The sequence below is a fragment of the Schistocerca piceifrons genome, chromosome 11 (genome assembly GCF_021461385.2).
Source record: "Schistocerca piceifrons isolate TAMUIC-IGC-003096 chromosome 11, iqSchPice1.1, whole genome shotgun sequence".
Taxonomy (NCBI): Eukaryota; Metazoa; Arthropoda; class Insecta; order Orthoptera; family Acrididae; genus Schistocerca; species Schistocerca piceifrons.
In genome coordinates this window covers 167,827,167-167,847,830 of record NC_060148.1, presented here as the reverse complement: position 1 = coordinate 167,847,830, position 20,664 = coordinate 167,827,167, and the positions used below count along the sequence as shown (strand labels likewise).

Below are 20,664 nucleotides of genomic sequence, written 5' to 3'. Positions count from 1 at the left end.
TTACACTTTACTCTTACTTTCATAAAGTAGCTGGAAAATCTCGCAGATGTTACTGTCAGACCTATGTAAGTATTATTCAGGTGCACAGTGGTTCGTCGTTGACTTTAAAACGAACTGCAATGGCACTGTGAAACAGTGATATTCTTTTTCAAAAAGCCAACTATGTCCGTCATCAGTGGGTACTGAATTTGAAAAAGAAAAGTGTACTTCAGGATATAATTTCATAAAAATTGCCCCAAGATGAATCAAAAACACTACTCATGGCACTCCAACACAAAGTTATTTCAAAACAGCCTTATCCATCCTAGTATCAAACAATACAGTGCCTTACCAGATACCATTAAACACATACAAAACATTGGTCACTTCAAATCTGAACTGTAGTCGTACTTGGTTGATCACTGCTGTACACAGTAAATGAATACCTACAAAACTAAATTTTGGTGTGTTTACCCAATGTAGTCTCATTCAGAAGAACATTTGTATTTATCTGTATATAGCGTAACAACATTTATTTAAGTATTCATCATTAATTGATGCATTATTGTGTGTTATTATGTACAAAAGCATATGTAAAAATGTTAATATTAACAAAAAAAATCCAAATATCTCTTGCACATTGTGCAGCTGTAGATGAAAATGGATCAATAAAATTACTAAACTCTGTCAGCTATAGGAGGTTGTTTACAACTGGAGAGGTATATATGGTGGAGCACACATCTCCACACAACAGTACAGACTGGAATTCCTGCATATCTCAAGCAGGCACCTTAACTATTAGGCCAGTAGAACTGGCCTGCAGATCTAACTCCAACTTTCATCTATGGGTGCTAGTGTTTGGAAGTCAGAGGTGGAAACATAAGTGACAATGGAAGTTCAAGTAAGAACTGGAGGCATGCTCCGACAGCCTAATGGTTAAGGCAACTACTTGTGATAAGCAGGAAATCCAGGTCAAGTTCCACTAATAGTAGAAATTTTCAGTGGTTGTTACACACATGCCCAATGAAGTCATTTAATGAAAATTCAAATTATATTTGAACACACCTTCCTAACATGCCACATCTTAACTCCTGTACTGAATATTCATTCTTAATCCCTCCTATTTCCATATCTGCTTTCTCTTCCTTCATTATTTCTTTCTGAGAACCTCTGTAAATTTATATTCACAATTATTCATTTATATAACATTTACGTTTTGCTGAATGACAATGCACCAAAAGCCTGCTTATGCACCAATTTCCTTCAGCACTAATTTGTAAGATACATAAACAGAAACTGCATTCAACCTACAAATATATCAAGAATGTTTGGGAAAGGATATGGCTCATAGGGTACATCTGCCACGTGAATGCATTTGAGTCATTCTGAACTGAACATATTCCAGTAGCAAATTCATGAGGCTTCACCCGCATCTGGGCTCCTCATCCGAGCGTGCACAAACCCATGCGTCACTTGCAATCAAAACCCATCACACACACTCAAATACAGTCCATCATGTCAGAGTACTCACTGTGAATCCAGAGAAGGGTGTGCAACTCTATTATGCACACATACTCAAATTTCAGATTTCACCATGTCATAATACAAAAGCTATTAAAAAAAAAAAAAAAAAAAAAAAAAAAAAAAAAAAAAAAAAAACAATTTCTACTGACAACTGTAACTTTTCTTTATCAAATAATGGAAATTTTATTTTTTTACTTGGTGAATGCCCCATTAAATGATACTACAAGTCTAGAAATTGGGCAGGCATAGTGATGCAACTCACCACATGCGAGAGATGGTGGTGTCATCAGACGGAGGAGTGTTACGGGAAGTCACGGGCAGCGCAGCTGTGGCAGGAGTTCCGCCGTGGTCGCTGTTTGGCTGCGGGCCCGCGTTGTGCCTCCTCCTATTAGTGGCTGGCGCACTGCACAGAAAGGCACTGTGTGAGCGGGTGTTTTCGTGTGGGAGCCAGGAGGTAGCAGTGCTGCTGAGAGATTGTCTGCACAGATAATGAAACACACACTGCCAAAAAGAATATCTGTTCACTGTTAAGTTGTTACTGTCAGTAAAGATGAATGATTTACGATTCAACGTGCCAGTTTCCACACTACTTTTCCTACGTTCCCCAGAGGCATAGCTTAGCAGGCCAAACAACAAATTGTTCACAATGAAGCACAAACTAAAGAGAGGCTAACAAGACTGCTGCAATGAATGGACAATTTTTGAACAACATGTTTCAAATACACCATTTAGTAATAATAATACAGCTACTGGAAGTGCACTAATCCGACAGTCTCACACATTTATATGTACTTACTGTGGCATTATGATCATCAGACAGCATTCAAAGCATTTGTAGACATATGAATGGGTTATGTGAGAGACATACAATAAACAGGTTGAAAGCAGGTTTTTAACTTAGCAGTTAAAGTAATTTAGAGAAAGTAGCAGTGCAGGAAGGTAGTTGTTCAGGAAAAAAATGGAACTAAGGTATTAGGAAATTCAACTATAAAAGTTTTTATCACACAAATTTGAAGGGTGGTCAGTAAATAGAGTTCATATACATGGGTATAGAACCACTTTCCCTCAATAGGCGAATATTAAGCATCACCTGACTGCAATACTGAGAAAGTGTGTGAGGAAGATCAGTGAGCAGAAACAATGGAAATGCGATCAGAGACTGACATCACAGCAAAATTAAAAATTTGATATTATTACAGTATTCAAATCATATTTATCAGATTTGGAATGATTCAGCTCCTCAGGAATGGAGCTGTCACTGTTAATGAAAATAAGGATAGAGAGAGTTCATAAGTCAAAGGACAAAGTGCATTTTTGACAACTCCTGAAATGATGTTTCCATAAGGAAAGTAACTAAAATCTGCTGGTTGTGATTTTTACCTATGAGGAGACATGGAACCTAATGTATGGAGGCTCAATGATAATCAGTGAAAGAGAGAGAGAGAGAGAGAGAGAGAGAGAGAGAGAGAGAGAGAGAGAGAGAGAGAGAGGGCATTATAATCTGTTAATGCTGGGGCATAATGTTACTCCAGAAACAAAATTAAGCTTATTGTGGACATGCAGGAGATGTCAATGAGAAGGTGCATGAAAACTTTTGTATTACAATAAGCGGAGGGGCAACTACCATGAAACTGTGTGTGGAACCTGAAGGAATACAGATGATTATCAGGAACTAAAACAAGTATACTGCAAGAATTATCAAGAGCACTTCTGTAAGATACTTTAGAATAAGGCAGACAGAACAATATTTATATGTAATGTCTCAGTAATGATAAATTGCAGAAATGACAGCAGCGGCAATAAATTTATTTTTCAAACATTTATTTTCATGTTAAGTTAAAATGAACAAAGAGAGACTGAGATGGTGGGGTTTACAATAAAGACTACAACTAAAAGAAAAACTGGTTTAGGCAGTTTAGACAATATTAAGTTGCATGCTATGTTCAACTGTTCAAATGTGTGTGAATTCGTAAGGGACCAAACTGCTGAGGTCATTGGTCCGTAGACTTACACACTACTTAAACTAACTTATGCTAAGAACAACACACACACCCATGCCTGGGGGAGGACTCTAACCTCCGGCAGGAGGGGTCACGCAATCTGTGACAAGGTGCCTCAAACTGTGCAGCCACTCTGCGCAGATAATGCTATATATACATATTGTTAAGTAGCCCATTATGTAAACATACAGACTTAAAACATATTTGAAAAGTAAAGGAACAACACTTGTTTGGAACACATGTGTAACAAAAGATGATGTTGTTGTGATCTTCAGTCCAGAGACTGATTAAATGTAGCCCTCCATGCTACTCTATCCTGCACAAGCTGCTTCATCTCTGAGCAACTATTGCACCCTACATCCCTCTGAATCTGTTCAGTGTATTCATCTCTTGGTCTTCCTCTATGATTTTTACCCTCCACACTGCCCTCCAGTACTAAATTGGTGATCGTTTGATGCCTCAGATTATGTCCTACCAACCGATCCCTTCTTCTAGTCAAGTTGTGCCTCAAATTTTTCTTCTCCCCCATTCTATTTAGTACCAGCTCATTAGTTACACGATCTACATATCTAATCTTGAGCATTCTTCTGTAGCACCACATTTCGAAATCTTCTATTCCATTCTTGTACAAACTTTTTATCGTCCATGTTTCACATCCATACATGACTACACTCCATACAAACACTTTTAGAAGAGACTTCCTGACAACTCTGTACTCAATGTTAACAAATTTCTCTTCTTCAGAAACGCTTTCCATGCCATTGCCTCTCTACATTTTATATCCTCTCTACTTCGACCATCATCAGTTATTTTGCTCACCAAGTAGCAAAAATCATCTACTATTTCAAAGTGTCTCATTTTTCTAATCTTTCGCTCAGAATCACCCGGCTTAAATCGACTACATTCCATTATCCTCGTTTTGCTTTTGTTGATATTCATCTTATATCCTCCTTTCAAGACACTGTCCATTGCGTTCAACTGCTCTTCCAAGTCCTTTGCTGTCTCTGACAGAATTACAATGTCATCGGCGAACCTCAAAGTTTTTATTTCTTCTCCATGGATTTTAATACCTACTACAAACTTTTCATTTGTTTTCTTTATTGCTTGCTCAATATACAGATTGAATAACATCGGGGATAGGCTACAACCCTGTCTCACTCCCTTCCCAACCACTGCTTCCCTTTCCTGCCCCTCTGTTCTTTATAACTGCCATCTGGTTTCTGTACAAATTGTAAATCGTCTTTTGCTTCCTATATTTGACCCCTGCCACTTTCAGAATTTGAAAGAGTATTCCAGTCAATATTGTCAAAAGATTTCTCTAAATCTACAAATGCTAGAAACGTGGGTTTGCCTTTCCTTAATCTATTTTCTAAGATAAGTGTAGCATTAGTATTGCCTCACGTGTTCCAACATTTCTATGGAATCTGAACTGATCTTCCCCAAGGTCGGCTTCTACCAGTTTTTCCATTCGTCAGTAAAGAATTAGTGTCAGTATTTTGCAGCCGTGACTTATTAAGCTGATAGTCCAGTAATTCTCACACCTGTCAACAGCTGCTTTCTTTGGGATTGGAATTATTATATTCTTCTTGAAGTCTGAGGGTATTTCGCCTGTCTCAACCATCTTCCTCACCAGATGGTAGAGTTTTCTCAGGAATGGCTCTCCCAAGGCTATCAGTAGTTTCAATGGAATGTTGTCTACTCCCAGGGCCTTGTTTCGACTTAGGTCTTTCAGTGCTCTATCAAATTCTTCATGCAGTATCGTATCTACCATTTCATCTTCACCTCCGTCCTCTTCCATTTCCCTAATATTGTCCTCAAGTACATTGCCCTTGTATCGACCCTCTATATACTCCTGCCACCTTTCTGCTTTCCTTTCTTTCCTCAGAACTGATTTCCCATCTGAGCTCTTGATATTCATATAAGTGGTTCTCTTTTCTCCAAAGGTCTCTTTAATTTTCCTGTAAGCCGCATCTATCTTACCCCTTAGATCTAACTGACTCATCAGTATTGAGGTTGTTAGGCACGTATCAGTGACTCCAGTTTATAGAAACAGAAGACCATGTGCTGTGCCTAAGTAGAAGAAAACTTTGTGGTATTCACTGGATGGCCTTTAGAACCACAATAGAGAACATCAGGCAACACAGGAGAGTTGATATTTGATGTCTGCACATCCAGACTGCAGTACAGTGTGTTAACCAGTACACATTAACCCTGTGTGTTGTAGAATAGAGTGTAGCAATGCAGAACACGTTTTTGCACACTGGTGAACAGAGGGGAGAAGGAAACATGGAAGCCCATCATTGTGTCGGACTGCCTTAACCTACCACGTTTCTGTCATGTAGACTGGTTTGCTCCCTTTTATGGTGGGCACAGGCTGCATGAAAAGTAATCAGCTACACCCTACTGCTCCTGTGTAAGCACCTTGCTTAGGCTAGTATATTTCATTTGCAATGCCTAAAAAATTGTGTCAAAGTCCCACTCTACTGCTTGGGGTAATAAGGTAATTTTGCTACTGAAATTGTTAGCATATTGCATACCTCTATTAAGGAGACGAGAGTCAATTATGGAACACAAAAATCTGTAGTATTATCAGGCACTGTGGCATGTGCACACAGTGGCAGGGTGAAACGAATGCCAGCCCTCAACTACAGTGACTGATACATCACACTTTTAGTGTTTTATATTTGTGAGACATTGAGTTTTATCATCATCCAGTGTTATTATCAATACTAACATAAAGCTGTCCACTTATAATACAGCCTCATGGGATGTTGGCATAAGCTGGAACTGCCAGAAGCCATAGTGGGACAAGTGCAGTGTTGCCCATGTCAGGTGAAAAGTTTTGTCTTGGTTGCTGAGTGTGTACTGTGAGACATTAATGCAGAGCAGATGAGGGAATGGTGGTACTGCTTCTACATTTTTTTGTCAGTTCATCATGTATGTCAAGCAAACATAAGAAATGGACAATGTGAATACATGGCTGCCCTCTTTGACTTGTGTTGGAGAATACTGCAGTGTGGAACAGAGTGACACACTTATTCCTCTCCTTCAACTTCTCTTCATACAGCATGTTGCAGTTTATAGTTCTCTTACTGTCAGCAGCAGTGACCCCAGACAACAAAAGGCTACTTATTGTAAAGAGGTGAGAAGTGACTTGTTCAACATGGTCCGAGCACTCGCGTGACTGAATTCAAATGACATTTGGCACAGTATCCATTCCTGTTCAGAGCAACACACATTTATACCTACAGAAAGATAGCTTGTGTTGAGTACACTATCAATGTACGCTTTGTTCAAAGGCCCAATACCAAAACATAAATAATAATTTGTGCAGACACAGTTTTACAGATCAATGACTGCAGATAGGGATGGACTGCTTAAAGGACAAAACAATTTACAAAGATATGTTTGTTGTTCTGTGATTGTCATTAGCTAACATATCTGCTAATGAACACAGTTCAGTTGAGAGATCCGTTGAACCTCTCCTGATGAGGCATTGAAATACTGCTGGGAAAACCTGGTTCCCCAAATTAAGCCGTCCAGATGTCGTAGCACTCTGTAATGTGCATACAGCTCAGTCATGGCTGTTATCCTTCACATCTTCATATGCTGCATGCTGCAAAGTCCACCCAGCTCGGGTTGCAGACCTCAACCATGTGATAAAAGAGTGTTCACGATATGACAGACAATGTCGCAAGTTTCTTAAGGCCTTGATCAGAGCAAGAATTCCCCAACCTACATCTGTGATAGGCCTCTTTCGACAGCTGGCCACAACAGACTATGCCAGTATTGCCTGGTTTCTGCAAGAAGCAGTTATCCAGTAATACATCACGCACAAAGGTTCCAATGTAAGAAGTTTTGAAATATGGACTGTTCTGAGTGTGTGAATGTACAAAGTCAACCTGGATGTTATCTGGAATTAATATAATTGCTAATTCCTATGCTGCATATGTATCATATTATACTGGATGTGTCACTAACTATTGCCACCAAGAATAACTCCGAAAGTACGATAGGAGCTGAAAAGTTGAGAGACAAAACTTGCATGGGACAACAGGGGCCATAATATGATGTTGGTTTTTTGTTGCTACGTGGGCTTGCTTCAGAGATATTAAGGTCAACTTTGCTTTTTAAATGGTATGCTACAGTTTGGTACTTCTCTTCTGATAGTGGCTATCGAGATGAATCCAATGATGTGTAAGAGTAAGGTCAACGAAGGTCACAAAGGTGGCATGAACGTCCATTTACAGAAGGTGTTCGAAGTGATGACCATTGGTATCAATGCAGTGTTGCAATCTTCTTATCGTGGATTGAGTGGTATTCCTTATCACATTGGCAGTTATCGAAGACATGCTCTGACAATCCTCTCTCGCATATCTTCAGCTGTGGATGGAATGACCTTATAAACAATGTCTTTCACGAATCCTCGCAAGAAAAAATCCAGAGGCGTCAAGTCTGGCAAAGGAGACGGCCACAACACGTCTTCTGCGTCCAGTCCAACGATTTGGGAATCATTTCTGCAACTCATTTCTAGCCATCAGTGAAAAATGTGCCGGATACCCATTGTGTTGATATCACATTCTGTTCCTTGTTGCTAAAGGTATTTCTTCCAATAACAGACCTAATGTTTCTTGCAGGAATGAGGCGTACTCCTACCATTAAGATTTACTTCAATGAAATAGGGGAATTAATATGATCTTCCAGAATTCCACAGCATACATTCACCAACCGCGGTTTTTGTTGTGCACCTTGCCACTGCCAACACAGACTTTTAGTTGCACAATAATGTATGTTACGCATGTTAACATTTCCGTGGTTCGTGAATGCAGCCTCGTCAGTAAATAAAATCAAATTAATAAATGTGTCATCCCTCTGAAACCGAAGATGAGCCCACTGGCAGAATTCAATGCGATGCATACAATCCGTACCAGTTAATTCTTAGTGGAGACTGATGTGGTAAGGATGACATTTATGGCGATGCAGAACACGAACAACACTACTCTGGCTCATGCCAGATTCCCTTACAATTTGACGCGAACTAACACAAGGATCTCTAACCACGGTGGCAAGAGTACCAATTTCCGTTTCCTCCTTAGTAACTTTCCTTTTCCGGATGTGTTTTACTAACGCGTTAAAGATCCAGTTGTTCTCAATTTATCATACACGTATTTAAATGTATAACGTGTAGCGTGACTACATTGAGGATATCAGCGTATCAGTCTCTAGCTGTGACTGATTTTCATTGGCATTCTCTGTAAATGAGAAGCATACCGACTTGTTCTTTGAAGGAATACAACATTCACATTCGCTTGATTCGACGATAATAGTCTTGCCGTTCCTACTGTTGTTGTATTGCAAAACCGTCGAATGGTGTTTACATGTCAATGGCACGTTAGATTGATACAACGTATTCGGTGTAAATTTACTATTTGCACGATATAATTATGAGAGAGAGAACTGTCAGAGCATGTGCTTCGATGAGTACCTACATCCACATACATACATACTCCGCAATCCACCATACGGTGCGTGGCGGAGGGTACCTCATACCACAACTAGCATCTTCTCTCCCTGTTCCACTCTCAAACAGAACGAGGGAAAAATGACTGCCTATATGCCTCTGTACGAGGCCTAATCTCTCTTATCTTTGTGGTCTTCCTGCGAAATGTAAGTTGGCGGCAGTAAAATTTTACTGCTGTCAGCCTCAAATGCTGGTTCTCTAAATTTCCTCAGTAGCGATTCTCGAAAAGAACTCCTCCTTTCCTCTAGAGACTCCCACCAGAGTTCCTGAAGCATTCCCGTAACACTCGCGTGATGATCAAATCACCAGTAACAAATCTAGCAGCCCGCCTCTGAATTGCTTTTATGTCCTCCCTCAATCCGACCTGATAGGGATCCCAAACGCTCGAACAGTACTCAAGAATAGGTCGTATTAGTGTTTTATAAGCGGTCTCCTTTACAGATGAACCACATCTTCCCAAAATTCTACCAATGAACGGAAGACGACTATCCGCCTTCCCCACAACTGTCATTACATGCTTGTCCCACTTCATATCGCTCTGCAATGTTACGCCCAAATATTTAATCAACGTGACTGTGTGAAGCGCTACACTACTAATGGAGTATTCTAACATTATGGAATTCTTTTTCCTATTCATCCGCATTAATTTACATTTATCTATATTTAGAGTTAGCTGCCATTCTTTACACCAATCACAAATCCTGTCCAAAACATCTTGTATTCTCCTACAGTCACTCAACGACGACACTTTCCCGTACACCACAGCATCTTCAGCAAACAGCCACACATTGCTATCCACCCTATCCAGATTATTTATGTAGATAGAAAACAACAGCGGACCTAACACACTTCCCTGGGGCACTCCAGATGATACCCTCACCTCCAATGAACACTCACCATCAAGTGATAAGGAATACCACTCAATCCACGATAAGAAGATTGCAACACTGCATTGATACCAATGGTCATCGCTTTGAACACCTGTAAATGGACGTTCATGCCACCTTTTTGACCTTCGTTGAAATTCAAAGACCTTAGTCTTACATATCATTGGGTTCGTCTCGACAACTGCTATCAGAAAATAAGTACCAGAGTATAGCATCCCATTAAAAAGAACATAGTTGACCTTCACATCTCTGAAGCGACCCCACGTACAAACAAAAAACCAACGGCATATTATGGCCCCTGTTGTTCCATGCAACATCTGTTGCACAAGCTTTTCAGCTCCTAACATACTTTCAGAGTTATTCTAGGCGGCAATAGTTAGTGAGTCACCCCGTATACCAACTGCCTGGTTAGCCGTGCGGTCAAACACATGATTTTCCGGGCGGTAAGGAGTGCCTGGTCCCCAGCACGAATCCGCTTGGCAGATTTGTGTCGAGGTCCGGCGAATCATCTGTGGAAGGTTTTTAGGCGGTTTTCCATCTGCCTCGGCGAATGCGGGCCGGTTCCCCTTATTCCGCCTGTTACACTACGTCGGCGATTGCTGTGCAAACAAGTTCTCCACGTATGTGTCCACCACCATTACTCTACCACGCACTCACAGGGGTTACACTCGTCTGGTGTGAGACGTTCCCTGGGAGGTCCACCGTGGGCCGAACCACACAGTAACCCTGGGTTCAGTGTTGGGCGGCAGAGGGGTGAAGTGGACTGGGGTAGTCGTCGTGGGGTTGCGGACCGCAGTGGCTGCGGCGGGGACGGAGCCTCTCCATCGTTTCTAGGTCCCCGGTTAACATACAATACAATACACCCTGTATACCAAATCTGTAGTTACTCACTTCTGTGACTAAATGGTTAATGCCAAAGGCTAACAAAACAAAAAGAAAAGGTGAGTGAAAGCTATGTGAGCTACCAGCAAATGGATTCTTTAGACAGCAACGAAGGTGTGTTTCACAGTAGAGACACATCTAATGAAACTTGCTGATAAACATTCCAGGCTTGAACACACACTCTCTCTCTCTCTCTCTCTCTCTCTCTCTCTCTCTCTCTCTCTCTCTCTCTCTCTCTCTGTGTCACACACACACACACACACACACACACACACACACACACACACACACACACACACACACACACACACACTGTCACCCACTCTCTCTCTCTGTCACTCTCTCTCTGTCTCTGTCTCTCTGTCTCTCTGTCTCTCTGCCTCTCTGCCTCTCTCTGTGTCTCTCTCTGTGTCTCTCTCTGTCTCTGTGTCTCTCTGTCTCTACACTCTCTCTCTCTCTCCGTCACACTCTCTCTCTCTCTCTCTCTCTCTCTCTCTCTCTCTCTCTCTCTCTCTCTCTCTCTCTCTCACCTGAGCAGGAGCGGATATACTCTAGGGCTCGAAAGATGGCGACCAGCTCATCAGTGTAAACGCTGCAGCCAGCCGGCAAGGAACGTTGTTCGGAATGGTCCCCTAGAGTTAGTGCATAACCGACACGACCAGCAACCATCGAACCGTCAGTGTAATCAATGTCAGAGCCCTGATACGTGGCCAGGATGGAATAAAAGCGGCGGTGGAGGGCCTCCGGAGGGACTGAGTCTGTTCCCTGTGCCAAGTCGAGCCAAAGGAAAGGGCGAGGAGCACACCATGGGGGTGTACTCAAAGTGGCCTGGAAAGGAGGTGGAACAGTGAAAACCCGAAGCCCGGAGAGAAGTTCTTTGACGCGGACCGCGATCGTACAGCCTGACCGGGACCGACGTTCTGGCAGATGGACGACCGATTGCGGGAACAGGAGATGATAGTTTGGATGCCCGGGCAAGCTAAAAACGTGGGCAGCATAAGCGGCCAGTAAATGTTGGCGCCTCAATCGCAGTGGACGGACACCAGCCTCCACAAGTACGCTGTCCAAAGGGCTGGTCCGAAAGGCACCAGTGGCCAGTCATATCCCGCTGTGTAGTATTGGGTCCAGCACCTGCAACGCAGATGGGGATGCTGAGCCGTAAGCCAGGCTTCCGTAATCCAGACGGGACTGGATTAACGCCTGGTAGAGCCGTAACAGGGTAGATTGGTCGGCGCCCCAGCTGGTGTGGCTCAAGCATCTCACAGCATTTAGATGCCTCTAACACGCCTGTTTAAGCTGCCGAATATGAGGCAGCCAACCGAGCATCAAAAACTACCCCCAAAAACCTGTGGGTCTCCACCACAGCAAGAAGTTCGTCGTCAAGATAAAGGCGCGGCTCAGGATGGACTGTTCGGCGCCGGCAGAAATGCATAACGCGGGTCTTGGCAGCCGAAAACTGAAAACCATGCACTACAGCCAAAGACTGCGCCTTGCGGATAGCGCCCTGTAGCTGACGTTCAACAGCTGCAATGTCAGTAGAACTGTAGTAAAGGCAGAAGTCGTCAGCATACAGGGAAGCGGAGACAGAATTTCCCACCGCTGCAGCGAGCCCGTTTATTGCGATTAAAAACAGGCAGACACTGAGGACAGATCCCTGTGGTACCCCGTTCTCCTGGACTCGGGAGGAACTATGAGAGGCCGCGACTTGCACGCGGAAGGTACAATACGACAGAAAATTTCGGATAAAGATCGGCAGAGGGCCCCGAAGACCCCATCCATGAAGCGTAGAAAGTATGTGATGACGCCATGTCGTATCGTACGCCTTCCGCATGTCGAAAAAGACAGCGACCAGGTGCTGACAGCGGGCAAAGGCAGTACAGATGGCTGACTCCAGACTCACCAGATTGTCAGTGGCGGAGCGACCTTTACGGAACCCACCCTGAGACGGAGCCAGAAGGCCCCGAGACTCCAGTACCCAATTCAAGCGTTGGCTCACCATCTGTTCGAGAAGCTTGCAAAGAACGTTGGTGAGGCTAATGGGGCGGTAGCTGTCCACCTCCAAAGGGCTCTTGCCCGGTTTCAAAACGGGGATGACAATGCTTTCCCGCCATTGGGTCGGAAACTCACCCTCGACCCAGAGACGGTTGTAAAGGTCGAGGAGGCGTCGCTTGCAGTCCACTGAAAGGTGTTTCAGCATCTGACAGTGGATGCGATCTGGCCCAGGAGCGGTATCAGGGCAAGCGGCAAGGGCGCTGTGAAATTCCCACTCACTGAATGGAGCATTGTGGGATTCAGAATGATGGGTGCGAAAAGAAAGGCTTCGACGTTCCATTCGCTCTTTAATGGAGCGGAAGGCCAGTGGGTAATTGGAAGAAGCGGAACTAAGATAAAAGTGCTCTGCCAAGCTGTTGGCAATTTCGTCGGAGTCTGTACGAACTGCTCCATTCAGTGAGAGCACAGGGACGCTGACAGGGATTCGATAGCCATAGAGGCGTCGGATCTTGGCCCAGACCTGCGATGAAAGAGACATGGAGGCCGATGGTGGACACATACCGCTCCCAGCACTCCTGCTTGCTTTGGCGGATAAGGCGGCGGGCCCGCGCATGCAGCCGTTTGAAGGTGATGAGGTGTTCAATGCAGGGATGTCGTCTGTGACGCTGTAGCGCCCGCCGGCGATCTTGAATCGCCTCAGCGATCTCAGGCGACCAGCAAGGCACAGTCCTCCTCCGAGGGGACCCACAAGAATGGTGAATTGAAGATTCTGCGGCAGTAACGATGCCAGTGGTGACCGATTGAACCACCGCATCAATGTCATCACTAGAGAGAGGCTCAATAGCGGCAATGAATAAGGCTGACTGGGACTTGTTTTCCTCAACAAGTCCCAGTCAGCCTTATTCATTGCCCACCTGCAAGGGCGCCCAGAAGACTGACGCTGTGGCAGTGACAGAAAGATTGGAAAATGGTCACTACCACACAGGTCGTCATGCACTCTCCATTGGACAGATGGTAAGAGGCTAGGGCTGCAGATCGAAAGGTCAATGGCGGAGTACGTGCCATGCGCCACACTGAAGTGTGTGAAGGAACCATCATTTAACAGCGAAAGATCGAGCTGTGTCAATAAATGCTCAATGGTGGCGCCTCGACCTGTCGCCACTGACCCACCCCACAGAGGGTTATGGGCGTTGAAGTCGCCCAGTAACAAGAAAGGTGGCGGCAATTGGGCTATCAGGGCAGCCAGGACATGCTGCGCGACATCACCATCCGGTGGAAGGTAAAGACTGCAGACGGTAACAGCCTGTGGCGTCAACACCCGAACAGCGACAGCCTCTAAAGCTGTATGTAGAGGGACAGACTCGCTGTGAAGAGAGTTAAAGACATATATGCAGACGCCACCAGACACCCTTTCGTAAGCTGCCCGGTTCGTATAATAACCCCGATAGCCACGGAGGGCGGGGGTTCGCATTGCTGGAAACCAAGTTTCCTGAAGAGCAATGCAGAAGAAAGGGTGAAGGCTGATAAGTTGTCGGAGCTCAGCTAGATGGTGGAAGAAACCGCTGCAGTTCCACTGGAGGATGGTATTGTCCATGGCTGAGAAAGGCGTGACGGGACTGGGAAGCCAGATTACGCCGATGGGTCACCTGCTGCCTCCGATGGAGCACCCGTGCAAGTGCTATCCATTGCGTCTGAGGGACCGGCGAGATCGAGGTCCTCAGCAGACGCAAGAATCTCCACCTCATCCTCAGACGCAGAGCGTGTAGGTGCCACCGCAGGTCTTCAATATCGTTTTCTCTCGCTGTTCCTTTGGTTGTCGTCGTTGAGAGGGCTTTTTGGAGTCAGTCTCCAGGACCAAAGATGATCGCGAAGCTCGACGACCAGTGACCTGTGGCTTCTTCAGCCACTGGTTGGTGTCTGCTGTGCCGCTGGTAGGAACCTGGGAAGGGAGTGTCCCAAGGGATCTCTTCCGAGTGAGAGAAGCCAAAGAAGACTTACGCTTCTCCGGCTTAGAAGTGGGGACTGGTGTCCCCGTTGGTTTAGTGGGTGCTGCTCCCGAGGTAGATTGTTTGGGAGCAACAGCGAGAGAAGGGGCCCCCATCGTCAAGGGGGCAGGTGAGGTCCTCTGACTCTGAGTGCTGACTGTTTGTGGTGCAGCTAAAGGAGCTGGAGCAGGAGTGACAGTTGAGGCATAAGATGCCATCATGCGCACGAGATGTAGCAGTTCAAATTTCTGCTAAGCATCAGTGTAAGTCAGTCGGTCCAGGGTCTTATATTCCATGATTTTGCGTTCTTTCTGTAAGATCCTGCAGTCTGGCGAGCGAGGTGAATGAGGCTCTCCACAGTTGACACAGATGGGAGGCGGAGCACATGGAGTATCAGGATGAGATGGGCGTCCGCAATCTCGACATGTGAGGCTGGAAGTGCAGCGGGAAGACATATGGCCGAACTTCCAGCACTTGAAGCACCGCATCGGGGGAGGGATATAGGGTTTGACGTCACATCGGTAGACCATCACCTTGACCTTTCCCGGTAATGTATCACCCTCGAAGGCCAAGATGAAGGCACCGGTAGCAACCTGATTGTCCCTCGGACCCCGATGAACGCGCCGGACGAAATGTACACCCCGGCGCTCTAAGTTGGCGCACAGCTCGTCGTCAGACTGCAAAAGAAGGTCTCTATGGAAAATAACACCCTGGACCATATTTAAACTCTTATGTGGTGTGATGGTAACGTTAACATCCCCCAACTTGTCACAAGCAAGTAACCTGCGTGACTGGGCGGAGCATGCCTTTTTTATCAAAACTGACCCAGAGCGCATTTTGGACAAGCCCTCCACCTCCCAAAACTTGTCCTCTAAATGCTCTACAAAGAACTGAGGCTTCACGGATACAAAGGATTCCCCTATCAGCTCTGGTACAGACGAGATATCTGGACGAATACCTCTCTCTCTGTCACACTCTCTCTCTCCATTTCTCTTACCTGGATCTCGCTGAAGTCACAGCTATCAGCCGACTCACTTCGACAACATCTTTAGGGTGGCTGCGCACCGCGTCAGCCCACCCCTGCGTGGCCAAGACCTGGGAGTTGGCCTCGACAAAGGCGACGGCCACTTGGGCGAGTCTGGGGCAGCAGTGCCTGACGGCGAGCACCGCCGTGGCCGCCGCGCTCTCCACGGCCAGCTCGGCGGCCAGCTGCCGCTCGCAGTGGGCCTTCAGCTCCAGCAGGCCGTACTTGTCGGCGGCCGCTAGCAGCTGCGCAGCCGTGCCGGGCACGCTGGGGGCCCGCAGCGTGTACACGTAGGCCACCAGCTGCCTGAGCGCCGGGCCCTCCACGTCTGCGATGCTCACCACGCCGCTGCTGGCCTCCAGCGTGTCGTGGCGGAACATGGCTTCGAAGACGGGGCTCCTGGCTGCGAGGACGGCCCGGTGCACCACCAGCCGCGTCCGCCCCGCCACCAGCGTCACCAGCGCGCCGTCCTCCGCGTCCAGCAGCGCCCCCAGGTCCTCGGCTGCCGTCTCCTGGGCTTTCTTGTTGCCTGCCATGGTCGCCAGTTCTGCAACACGGCGCCACTGAGCAGCCTTTTGCCCTTACATCTACACCTATGGTCTACAAACCAATATGAAGTGCACGGCAGAAGGAACATCCCATTGTTCCAGTTATTAGGGATTGACAAACTGCTTATTGGCTCCTGTCTCGGGTTCTTCGGCCGACGTTCGTCTGATGATTTTTCTGACGTTTCGCCAGCACGAGTGGCTGGCATTGTCAAAGCTTCACCCTCCATTGCCGTTGGTAAACTGGAGCCGAGTTCGCGGCCGCAGACTATATATATACAGGGTGTTACAAAAAGGTACGGCCAAACTTTCAGGAAACAATCCTCACACACAAAGAAAGAAAATATATTATGTGGACATGTGTCCGGAAACGCTTACTTTCCATGTTAGAGCTCATTTTAGTTTCGCCAGTATGTATTGTACTTCCTCGATTCACCGCCATGATTTCATACGGGATACTCTAGCTATGCTGCTAGAACATGTCCCTTTACAAGTACGACACAACATGTGGTTCATGCACGATGGAGCTCCTGCACATTTCAGTCAAAGTGTTCGTACGCTTGTCCGCAGCTCGTGGTCGTGCGGTAGCGTTCTCGCTTCCCATTCCCGTGTTCCTGGGTTCGATTCCCGGTGGGGCCAGTTGTTTTCTCTGCCTCGTGATGGCTGGGTGTTGTGTGATGTCCTTAGGTTAGTTAGGTTTAAGTAGTTCTAAGTTCCAGGGGACTGATGACCATAGATGTTAAGTCCCATAGTGCTCAGAGCCATTTTTTTTGTTTGTACGCTTCTCAACAACAGATTCGGCGACCGACGGATTGGTAGAGGCGGACCAATCCTGTGGCCTCCACGCTCTCCTGACCTCAACCCTCTCGACTTTCATTTACGGGGGCATTTGAAAGCTCTCGTCTACGCAACCCTGATACCAAATGTAGAGACTCTTCGTGCTCGTATTGTGGACGGCTGTGATACAATACGCCATTCTCCAGGGCTGCATCAGCGCATCAGGGATTCCATGCGACGGAGGGTGGATGCACGTATCCTCGCTAACGGAGGACATTTTGAACATTTCCTGTAACAAAGTGTTTGAAGTCACTCTGGTACGTTCTGTTGCTGTGTGTTTCCATTCCACGATTAATGTGATTTGAAGAGAAGTAATAAAATGACCTCTAACATGGAAAGTAAGCGTTTCCGGACACATGTCCACATAACATATTATCTTTGCGTGTGAGGAATGTTTCCTGAAAGTTTGGCCGTACCTTTCTGTAACACCCTGTATATATGTACCTGGCGCGCCAACGTCCGAGGGCTTCTCCGCGGTCATTTCCGGTGCGGTTCTCCTCTTGCTACCTGCGAGGGTCGTTCGCTGCAGTACGGGAAGCCAGGATCCGTTTATCGTGGAAGTAGAAAAGGACAAGAAACTGCCATTTCTAGGTGTGCTGGTCACAAGGGACGCCGAAAACCTGGGACACAGCGTGTATCGAAAACCGACACACGCGGACCGATACCTGCACAGACTGTCAAACCACCACCCGAGCCAGAAAAGAGGCACGATTAGTACGCTCGTAACGAAAGCAGGACGAATATGTGAGCCTCAACAACTCAGACGAGAAATGCGACACCTGGAAACTGTCCTGAGGAGCAATGGGTACTCCTCAAATTATATTACAAGTGTAACAGAGCCAAACACTCGGCGAAGTAAGGAATCAGAAAAAGAAATGTCGGGTACGGCCTGTCTGCCATACATTCCCACAGTGACGGACAGAATCGGCCGCATATTGCGCAAACATGGCGTAAAGACGATTTTCAAACCGACAAGGAAGATCAAAGAGTGTCTTAGGTCGGCGAAGGAGAAAAGAGACCCACTTGCAATGTCGGGAATATACCGCATACCGTGCACATGCGGAAAAGTTTATGTCGGAATGACTGGACGATCCATCAACACCAGGATCAAAGAGCATAAGTGACATTGCAGGTTGGGGCAGGTGGAGAAATCGGCCGTGGCAGAGCACGCACTGAATGAGACCGACCACGTAATAAAATTCGCCGACACGGAAGTTCTGGCTGTAGAGAAGCGCTATCACACGCGCTTGTTCAGCGAAGCTGTAGAAATACAAAAACACGCGAACAGTTTCAACAAGAAAGAGGAAAGCCTTAAGGTAAACGGATCCTGGCTTCCCGTGCTGCAGCGAATGACTGCCGCACGTAGCAAGAGGAGAACCGCACCGGAAATGACCGCGGAGAAGCCCTGGGACGTTGGCGCGCCAGGTACATTTAGTCTGCGCCCGCGAGCTGGACTCCAGTTCACTACCGGCGATGGAGGGTGAAGTTTGGACAGTGCCAGCCAGTCGTGCTGGCGAAACGTCAGAAAAATCATTAGATGAACGTCGGCCAAAGAACCCGAGACAGAAGCCAATAGGCAGTTTGTCAACAAGTGGCCACGAACGCCTTAACAGTTTTGTATTAGGGATTCTTCCCATTCCATTCACGTATCCAGCACTGCAAGAATGACTGACTGCCTCTGTGCATGCAGTAATTATTCTTGTTATCCTCACGGCACCTATGTGAGGGATACGTAGGGGGTTGTAGTAAAGGGTCATTATAATCATAAACTTTCAAGTCCGGACGGGGTGGCCGAACTCTTCTAGGCGCTTCAGTCTGGAACCACGTGACTGCTATGGTCGCAGGTTCGAATCCTGCTTCGGACATGGATGTGTGTGACGTCCTTAGGTTAGTTAGGTTTAAGTATTTCTAAGTTCTAGGGGACTGATGACCTCAGATGTTAAGTCCCATAGTGCTCAGAGCCAATTGAACCATACACTTTCAAAACGCTGTAGAAATAACACCACTGGTCAGAATGACGTCAAACTGCAACAGAATATTATAGGAGAAGGGGCAAATGTGCGGCAGAAGAAAAAAGTGTGAAAATTGATGAATAGATGGCGCTGTATGTGTCAGAATACACACACTACTCGCGATTAACATTGCTACACCACGGAGATGACGTGCTACAGACGCGAAATTTAACCGACAGGAAGAAGATGCAGTGAAATGGAAGTGATTAGCTTTTCAGAGAATTCACACAAGGTTGGCGCCGGTGGCGACACCAACGTGCTGACATGAGGAAACTTTCCAACTGATTTCTCATACACAAACAGCACTTGACTGGCGTTGCCTGGTGAAACTTTGTTGTGATGCCTCGTGTAAGGAGGAGAAATGCGCACCATCACGTTTCCGACTTTGATAAAGGTCGGATTTTAGCCCATCGCGATTGCGGTTCATCGTATCGTGACATTCTTGCTCGCGTTGGTCGATATCCAATGACTGTTAGCAGAACATGGAATCGGTGGGTTCAGGAGGGTAATACGGAACGCCGTGCTGGATCCCAATGGCCTCATATCACTAGCAGTCGAGATGACAGGCATCTTATCCTCGTGGCTGTAACGGATCGTGCAGCCACGTCTCGATCCCTCGGTCAACAGATGCGGACGTTTGCAAGACGACAACCATCTGCACGAACAGTTCGACGACGTTTGCAGCAGAATGGACTATCAGCTCGGAGACCGTGGCTGCGGTTACCCTTGACGCTGCATCACAGACAGGAGAGTCTGCGATGGTGTACTCGACGACGAACCTGGGTGCACGAATGCCAAAACGTCATTTTTTCGGATGAATCCAGGTTCTGTTTACAGCATCGTGATGGTCGCATTCATGTTTGGCGACTTCACGGTGAACGCACATTGGAAGCATGTATTCGTCACCGCCATACTGGCGTATCACCCGGCGTGATTGTATGGGGTGCCATTGATTACACGTCTCGGTCACCTCTTGTTATCATTGACGGCACTTTGAACACTGGACTTTATGGCGCACCTCCGCACATTGCAGATCCAGTTAAGTAGATGCTGAAGCGTCATTTCGGAAATGCTGGAATTATCAGCCGCCATTTCCCTATAGCATGGCCGTCCCAATCACCTGGTTTTAATCCGTGTGACTTCTGGCTGTCGGGCTATCTGAAATATGTTGTGTTCAGTGTTCCGATTGGACACTTGGCTGCATTGAAGGCACGCATTACACAACACATTCTGAAGTTGACTCGGGAAACAGCAAGATTACTTGTGGAACATGTTGTTTCTGGGCTTCAACTTGTTGCAGAAAACGGTGGACAGCATATAGAACATAGTTTGCGCCAGTCACACGGAAATTAATAACCCGATTTAATTTTAATGATGCTTTTTATGCGGATTTTGGCTTCGGGACAATTAAAAACCGATTTATCCCATCAGATGTGATATGACCTTGGCGAGGTGGATGGGCTTACGTAACTAACA

At 46.3% G+C, this 20,664-nt stretch overlaps 1 protein-coding gene across 1 annotated transcript in view; it reads right to left on the bottom strand.

Annotated features, from left to right (window-relative positions):
• The window catches only part of LOC124720231 (poly [ADP-ribose] polymerase tankyrase-1-like), a 105,941-nt gene that overhangs the window by 34,747 nt on the left and 50,530 nt on the right, over positions 1-20,664 (bottom strand). The window contains exons 2-3 of the mRNA XM_047245551.1: positions 15,768-16,341; positions 1,766-1,906 (exon numbers count right to left, since the gene is read on the bottom strand). Coding sequence (XP_047101507.1) covers positions 1,766-1,906; positions 15,768-16,330 — 704 coding nt within the window. The 5' untranslated portion in view covers positions 16,331-16,341. The remainder of the gene's footprint in view (positions 1-1,765; positions 1,907-15,767; positions 16,342-20,664) is intronic.